The sequence below is a fragment of the Enoplosus armatus genome, chromosome 7, assembly GCF_043641665.1.
Source record: "Enoplosus armatus isolate fEnoArm2 chromosome 7, fEnoArm2.hap1, whole genome shotgun sequence".
Classification (NCBI taxonomy): domain Eukaryota; kingdom Metazoa; phylum Chordata; class Actinopteri; order Centrarchiformes; family Enoplosidae; genus Enoplosus; species Enoplosus armatus.
The window spans coordinates 23,995,001-24,003,781 of record NC_092186.1 but is presented as its reverse complement, the minus strand read 5'-3'; the positions used below and the strand labels follow the sequence as shown (position 1 = coordinate 24,003,781).

Below are 8,781 nucleotides of genomic sequence, written 5' to 3'. Positions count from 1 at the left end.
CTTTAGATTTTTATTGTGGGCTCGCTATTCACAAAGAGCACCGTTATTGTATTAAAAAGAACCATCTGTGGCAGAAACAATGGCTTCAAATTATCTGTGAATACCCAGTGAACAAAATATAAAGCTTTTTCCTGCTCATTATGTGGGCTAAGCTAGGGGGTGGAAGATAGAGGAGAGGAGAGGCACAGACTTTGCTATAACTGACTTTTGTTGTTCTTGCTTGCATTCTTCTCCTTTTTAAATCGGCCCCCTTTTCACATTGTGTGTCGCCATCAACGGCTTTTCTTGTTGCAGGGCTCGCGGAAAGAAGACAGCGGAGCTCCAGACAGACAGCGGGGACTCCACGGGGCTGCACGCCGGCCCAAAGCGCACCGGCTGCCGGATCGAAACCGCGCGGACTACCGGGGAGCAAGTTGGAGGTGTGGGGGAGGGGGGGGGGGTGGGGGGGCGCATGCGGAGGCTGCCGTATGGACGTTTCACGGCCGGCGAAAGGGGGCTCTGTCCCGGACAAGTTGAGGCTCCCTCGCCGGGGGAGGGTGGGGAGAAGCGAGAGGAAGATATGGAGGAGGTTGAGCGAAATGGCATCTTGTTTTATTTCTGCCAATCAAGACGAGAGGAAGACAACTCCCAAACTGGCAGTAAGTTGGAGTGCGGTGGAGAGGAGAAGCCCTGTGTGTGTGTGTGTGTGTGTGTGTGTGTGTGTCGGTGTGTATGTTAGTGTGTGTTTGAGTCGGTGTGTATGTAAAACACGCAGTGTTGTGGAATGACACAGCATGGCATCATGAGCTTGACTGGCTGGCTGAGTTGTTGTTGGCCGGTTCGGTTTCCTGCTCAACGTGCACAGACAGAATATATATCAATATTTGTACACATACATGGTCATCACATGTAACATTTGTTCAGTTTGCTGTAGCCGAATTTACTTCCGTGCATCCACGTCTGCTCTTTCAGCATTTATTCTCAACGGCGTTAAATAACATCAGGTTTGGATGACAAAACAAACAATTACTCCCATTCATGCGCTTTTAATAAACTATTAGAGACATTTGTTTCATATTTTTCTTTTTCTCTCTCTCTCTCTCTCTACCGAATACCATGTTTTAAATGTTGCATTCGCACTTTATATTTTAATTTCGTTAGAGCCTAAATTGTTGAACGACATCTTGCCAATTTTTACAACCTCATAGACGTTGTATGCATTATGCTATAATCTGATTTATTTTTATTTATTTTTTTTTTTTTTAAGTTTAAATTGATATCTATTTCGGAAAGAAAAGAAACAAAAAAAAAAACAAACTGCTGCATTAATTTGAGCATCTGTCTACAGACTCGCTTGTGTCTTCAGAAATTGAGAGCAATTTTATGTATCTCTATTTATCTGATATATATATATATGTGTGTGTGTGTGTTTTCCACAATTATTTCCGAGCGGGACTTATCGGTGATGAAGTGCTGCCTGCAGTCCCTGGTACGGCCCCTGGTGGCAAGAAAAGACAAGTTTATTTCCGTCTCACCTGGACTCTGTCTGCCTCTCTGCCGCGTAGAAATGATCCTTCTGCTCCCCTTCGGGCCTTTTGTACATTCTTGGCACGCGTGTGTTTACATAGTATTTGGATGAACTGACATGCACCAGTACCATTTTTTTGGGGGGGAGGGGGGGGTTTGCTGTTACTTTTATGAGAGTTCAGACTCGACGTCCTCGCAGCTGCTGCTGCTGCACTCATTTTTCAGTTATGCTGTTGCTCTTTTTTTTTTTCTTGTTTCCCCGCCGCTTGTTTTTGCGGTGCTCCTGACACCTGCATTTGCTCGACCACAAAACAGTATTTTGATATCACAGCGTGCCGCTCGCTATATTTGCCGTATCCATCCCAACCTGGTGTAGCGAGGGGGGGGGCTTACAAGTGGTCCGAGGGGAGCCGCCCCGCTAGTTTCTCCTGTTTTTTTTTTTTTTTGGTTTTTTTTTGTCAAACAACGTCCTTTAATTCAGGATGATTGTGGATGCAGGGCCATTCCCGGCGTGGATGGGGCCTGCTTTCAGAGAGCTGCAGGGCCCCGCTGTTCCTTTATTATCATAAGCAGATTAGAGGTAGCGGGGAACACACTCAGATGCAGATAGCAGCCGAGCGGCCCATTTCAACCTTGCATTATAATGGACCGAGCTGCATGTGTCGCCTCTCGCAGCCTATTAAGCGCAAGATGAATCTTATGTAAGGTTGCCGGGGCCGGCGTAATGAGAGCACTGGGGGGCTCCGCTCCTCCATTTATTATCAAATGACTAAAACAAAATAATATGGCTCGATCTATTCACTTTCAATTACGATTTTAATCTAGAGACACGCATTTAAATTGAATTATTTCAGGTGTGCGTACTTGATCTATCTTTAATTATTGGGATTGTGTGCCTCCCAGATCCAGACAGGCAAGACGTGGGGCCGCAGTGTGACTGAGCGACTCGGGTGCTTTTCACTTCTTTTTAGGCCTGCTTCTGCTGCTTGGGTAATAGATATATTTTTAAGACTATTTTTTTTTTTTTTTTTTAAAAGCATTTCCTAGATCTTTAACCGACCTTCTAAAAACAGCCATCCTCTGTTCCCTCTCTGCACTTTGAGAAAAACCTGCCTGGGCTTTTTTTTTTTTTTTTTTTTTTTTTTGGAGTTGCCTGTAGTTCTCCCTCTCTCCAGTAGGCGGCGCTGGTGTCACGCAGCAGGACGCCTCGTCCTCTTTTAGATGGAGATTCAAGGGTGTGTGTGTGTGTGTGTGTGTGTGTGTGTGTGTGTGTGTGGTGGTGGTGGTGGTGGGGGGGGGTGGGGGTGGCAAAACAAGTGGCACCAACACATCCAACCTCAGGAAACTTTTTTTGGGACATTAAAACCGCATGAGTGAGTTATGTATCTTTAAATGCGACGCTGCTGGTTTCACCTCCTGATAATCTCAGCCTGGTCGGTGTGATCCGGAGTAAAGTGAAGCAGGTGGAGGCCGCTTTTCATTCACGCTAATTGGCTGACACGCTTGTTCGGGCTTCTATGAATGAGCTGCGCCTTTTGTGCAAACACACACTTTATCTTAAAATATTCCTCACCTTTATTTCTCCTCCCCTCGTGTCCCCGGTAGGCCGTACCCCCCCCCCCCCCCACACACACACACACACACACCCACCCCCCGCCCTCCACTACAAAGCCCTAACAACAACAGCAGCACTGTGGCAGTGGAAGTGGAGTGGAGTTGGGTCTTTGTCCGGACAGATGTAGCGACAACATCCCAAACAAAACCCGCTTATTTGTGCTGAGATGAGCCCGTCTGCCTTCTGTGTGTTGGCATTCAACTTCACTAAACAAAAGGACTGGGGGGGAAACATCTTGGATTACCTTTCCTCTTTTCAACGCTAAAAACTAGCCGTGCCCCCCCCCTCTCTCTCTCTCTCTCTCCTCTCCTCACACACACACCAATGCTATTCAGCGCTTTGAGTTAACTAACAAAGTTTATTTAAGTGTTGTTATGTTATTGGGGCAGTAAGTGGGGGGGCATTAGTGACTTTTTTGATTTTGAACAACAGCGATGTCACGGGCCGGGACTTAATGTCAGGACAATGCTGCTCCCACCTTCAGGATGAGGTGACACTGACACCATTAGTGTCAACAGCTGACGGACTTTATTTAGCACTCTTTGACTGGGTTTTATTCTCATGTGAACGTGTGCGAGCCTTTGCACTTTGGCTTTGTTGTTAGAATGTAGGCTGCACGTTGAAAGTGAAAGATACACCAAAACACGGGCTAAAATAATTTTCCTCATTTATTATAAATCATCAGGCATGTTTTTTTATGCATTAGGCAACTTTTTTTTTATTTTTTTTTATCGTTTTTTACTAAAGTTTGCAAGGCGACACTTTCTAAATTCCCTGCAAGAGCCAGCAAGCTTTTGCAGCCCCCCCCCCTTTTATCTCTGTGTAATGCTGTAAAATGTTCATGAAGTGCCACCACATATATATTCCCAGAGAAATGTCTCCTTAAGCCTGGAAATAGTAAATATGTACTTTATATTGGCTCTTATGGGAAGCCTGAGTGTGCGTGTGAGCGTGTGAGTGTGTGCGTGTGTGTGTGTGTCTCGGGGCAGAGCAGACCCCGCCCCTTTATGCTAATTAAGGCCTCCCATTGGCGTGTCAGGGGAGCAGGCCGGCTCTGATTGGCCAGGTCGAAGCCATTTATTCACTGACAGCCCCCGTCACATGAATGGTTGTCTATTAACTTGTTCAAAAAGTATCTGGAGTTGTCAAGGCTCGGGCGGACGGAGGCGAAAAAGTACAGTTTGTTGATGCTTTTTCGGAGAAGCGACGGGAGAAGTTTTTGTGGACACAACATAGCAGGGACCTATTGGGAGAAGGCTCTTTGTCACACACACTCGCACTCACACCCCCTGACACACACTCACTGAGAGGGAGAGAGGGAGAGAGAGCGAGAGAGAGAGAGAGAGGGAGAGAGTGTGTGGAGACGCGGCTTGGTGCTTGTTGTTTTTTTTTGTGGTGGTCCAGAGAAAAGTTGCAGAGAAAAACCGACAGGTAACTTTCCGCCGCAGCCCCGCGCTCCTCACTCGTCCTGCCTCTGGCTCGTGGAGTTTGTCTCTGTGGGTGTTTTTTTTTTTTCCTTCTTCCCCCCCCCTCTGCTCGGGAGCTCCAGCCGAAAGCTGTTCCTGATGTATAACATGATGGAGACTGAGCTGAAGCCCCCAGCTCCCCAGACCAACACGGGGGTATCGGGCAACACCAACACGTCCGGCACCGGCGCCAACCAGAAAAACAGTCCGGAGCGGGTCAAGAGACCCATGAACGCGTTCATGGTGTGGTCCCGGGGCCAGAGGAGGAAGATGGCGCAAGAAAATCCCAAAATGCACAACTCGGAGATAAGCAAGAGACTGGGCGCCGAGTGGAAACTTCTGTCGGAAACCGAGAAGAGACCTTTCATCGACGAAGCCAAGAGGCTGCGGGCCCTGCACATGAAGGAGCATCCGGATTACAAATACCGGCCCCGGCGGAAAACCAAGACCCTCATGAAGAAGGACAAGTACACCTTGCCCGGCGGGCTGCTGGCTCCGGGAGGAAACGGGATGGGATCTGGGGTCGGCGTAGGGGTGGGGGCCGGGCTGGGCGGTGGGGTGAACCAGCGGATGGACAGCTATGCGGCGCACATGAACGGCTGGACCAACGGTGGCTACGGGATGATGCAGGACCAGCTGAGCTACCAGCACCCGGGGCTGAACGCGCACAACCCGAGCCAGATGCAGTCCATGCACCGCTACGACATGAGCGCCCTGCAGTACAACACCATGACCAGCTCCCAGAGCTACATGAACGGCTCCCCGACATACTCCATGTCCTATTCCCAGCAAACCACGCCGGGGATGACCGCCCTGGGCTCCATGGGGCCCTCCTCGGTGGTGAAGTCCGAGTCCAGCAGCTCCAGCCCGCCCGTCGTCACCTCGTCGTCCCACCGGGCCGGCCCGGGCTGCCAAAGCGGAGATCTGAGGGACATGATCAGCATGTACCTGCCCGGGGCGGAGGTCAGCGAGCAGACCGCCCAGACCAGGCTACACATGTCCGGGCACTACCAGAGCACCGTGCCCGGGACGACGATCAACGGCACGCTGCCGTTAACACACATGTAAGAGACACAAAGCAGAGAAAGAGAGAGAGAGAGAGAGAGAAAGAGAAAGAGAAAGAGAGAGAGAGAGAAAAAAAAGAACTTTTATAAGAGAAACTGTGGACTATTAACGTTGGACTATTTTTGTACAGAAAAATTTCGGGGTGGGAAAAGTTGTATAGAAGTCTCCAGGAAAAGGACACACGACTCTTTTTTTTTTCTTCTTCTTCTTTTCTTTCATTTTATTCTAAGGAAGCTCTAGAGGAACGGTAGGAGATCCCCCTCTTCACTGGTGGATGAAGTTTGGACGACTAGAAAGTGGGAGTCGCAATCAAATGTTTTATTATTGCAATCACCTTTTTGTACAGTATTTATCAAAGACACATTACAATCAGATGAAATTGTTTGTTGAACTGCAAGAGGTTGCATTTTTCCTTTCCTTTTCCTTTTTTATATATACATATATATACATATAAATATATATATATATATATATATATATATATATATATATATAAAGCAACGCCAGTTCTGCAGAAAATATTGAAAGTGAAAATGTCAGAACTGCCATTTCTATGGGAGCGATCAGTTATGCTCCTTTATTACTGCAGACATTGGAAAGAAAAGGGACATAAAACGAAGCAGGTAATACTGTTTTTTTTTTGTTTTGTTTTTTTGCCATTTAAGGTCAATATTACTAAACATTTTAATTTCTTAAAAAAAAAAAAAAAAGACACTTTTTTTTTTTCCTCTCATACAGCTTAAAATATAGGTTGTTAATTTATATTTCCGTCTCCCACTTTTCATCTGTTAGAGGTATGACGCTTGTGCTCTTTATTTCCTAATTGATTTGTACAATTTCTGTATATTTACTGTGATATTTTAAGTTTTTATTTCAAAATTCATTCCCGTAGTTGTAATTTTAAAAATTGTGGCCCTGTACGCAGAAGCCAACCACTCCATGTATATATCTACCGGAACTAATACCATCCTTATAACAGTTACAATTTCAGCTGAGTATATTTTTTTTTCAATATGCAGTTTGAAATGAATAAATTTTGGAAATTTGGATACTTGAAATTGTATGAGTTTTGATTTTTATTGCCCTGAGCTGTCATCTGTCTTTCTTCTGATATGAATCATTTACTGTAAATTTAACACTGACTTCTTACACACGAGTATAAAGTATTCGACTTCAGCTGACAGAAATAACAGTTTTTTTATGGGGGGGGGGGGGGGGCGAGGAGGGGGGAGGGTGTGTGTGTGTTGTCTCTTTTAAACTCCACTGATTAAATAATTCAGCTTGTGCGCCGTGGTTAACCACGTTTCTATTTTCTAGTGCCTGCGGATCATGGCCCCGCGTCAAGCCAAAGTTTGGGGCCTGTTTCCTTAAAAAAAGGGGAAGACTTTTTCCACCCAACACCCCCAGGTAGAGACTGTCATTTCTCCTCTTCTATCGTCATTCCCGAAAAGAACTAATCAGCATTGCTGTTGAGGCCCGAGTTACAAAATTACCTCTTGTCTTTTCAAACTGATAATTGAATGCTGCATTGTAGGCTGTCATGTCATTTTTTTTATCATTTAGTGGACTTGCCAGTATTTTGGTCCTGCTTCTGAATGGGAGACTGAGAGGGAATAATAGTTAGCCAGCGCTTATGCCAAGATCTTGTTCATAAACAGGAATAAATCAGATTTATTACCCTCATTCGCGGTTATTTCAGATTTGTGTGAACCGGACAGGAGGATTTCTGTCACTGGTGGATTTTTTTTATATTTTCTGATGTTGACTGTGACGACAGCAGGACAGGACACCTCATCTTACGGGCTCAGGCTTTTTTTCATGCTGCAACAGTTCCTCTTGTTGTGTGGTTTCATCTAAAAAGGTGTGTTGCTCTTTGGACGCTTTCCCTGCTGTCTCTCTCTCTCCAGACCGTGGAGCTTATCAGCCCGAATGTTCAATTAGCTCTAAATTGAAGGTGAGCCCTCTTGAAAGGAGCCAGGCGGAGCGGGAGGCTCCTTCCTCCCGCCATGGAATACGGTTCCATATAGAGTGTGGCCATTTTAATTTAATGTTTAATCAAACGGGGCCCGGCTGTTTCCCGTTAACCTCGGCTCTCACGGTTCAAGCTCACAACTTGAACCCCCCCCCCCCCCCCCCCCCACCACCACCACCACCACCCACCCACCCACCCTTGCCTTTAAAAAACACGGAACCGGTTCCAAAATGTTCCCATGCATCTCTCTCTGCCAGCCAGCCAGGCTGCCTGCCCCCCCACCCCCCACCCCCCATAATAATAATCCTTATGATGAGCTAACTGCTCGCTCTAACTAACGGTTTTAAATCTGGTGTGTGTGTGTGTGTGTGTGTGTGTGTGTGTGTGTCTACAGCTAGGTAGATTAGGGCCGTTGTGTCTTGCAGGCTGGGTCCCGGGGGAGCGGAGCTCACATTAACCGGCAGATGAATATTTGAAGAGGCCCCTCGGTATTTATCCGTCCTCTCTCTCTCTCTCTCTCTCTCTCAGTCGGACCTCCAAGAGGTCAAGGGATCGTTGGTAGCCCCATTTATTATTGATCCGAGCAGCTGAATTGGTTGTAATAGCCGAGAACACCGGTGATAAACAACGTGGGGTTTTTTTTTTTAAAGGTCCGACGAGTAGACGTATTAAAGTCTCATTCTTTCTTCCCATGAACACCGGGCCCCTGCAGGCCCGGAGGGCCCGCGAAATTATTATTTTTCCCCGGCTGTGCGCTGCACCTTTTGATGTGCTGGAAAGCCTTTTGAATGGAGAGAATGCTTGACTTAACTTTTATTTTCTGCGCAGCATCACAAAAAGCTGTGCCTTGTTTGTAACGCCTGTAAAGATGGCACGCCGACGCAATCAGGCCACTCAACTTTAGGCCCAAGCTGCTTTTTCTTTTTTTTTTTTTTTAAAATGGGAAACAAAGTATTTCACACTTTTATTGAATTTGTTTTATGTGATACTGATGCCCTTTTTTCTCAGGATGGTGGCTTTTGGTTTTTAAATGGAGAGGAGGTTTTTGGATCCTATTTTCTTGACAAAAACCTGCCTTTAAAATAATTTCTAAAAAAAACAACAACAAAAAAAACAGCCTTCATAAAATAGTCCCTTCCCATGTGAGTGGGGCCAAG

At 46.3% G+C, this 8,781-nt stretch overlaps 1 protein-coding gene across 1 annotated transcript; it reads left to right on the top strand.

The window, feature by feature from the left end:
• Positions 1-4,283: 4,283 nt before the first annotated feature.
• Positions 4,284-5,761, top strand: sox2 (SRY-box transcription factor 2). The gene has a single exon (XM_070908198.1). It carries the CDS (start codon positions 4,687-4,689, stop codon positions 5,653-5,655), a length of 969 nt encoding a protein of 322 aa, XP_070764299.1. The 5' UTR covers positions 4,284-4,686; the 3' UTR covers positions 5,656-5,761.
• Positions 5,762-8,781: the final 3,020 nt, after the last annotated feature.

Excerpts from the sequence above, each read along its gene's own strand:
- sox2 (XM_070908198.1), top strand. The coding sequence starts at position 4,687 with ATGTATAACATGATGGAGACTGAGCTGAAGCCCCCAGCTCCCCAGACC.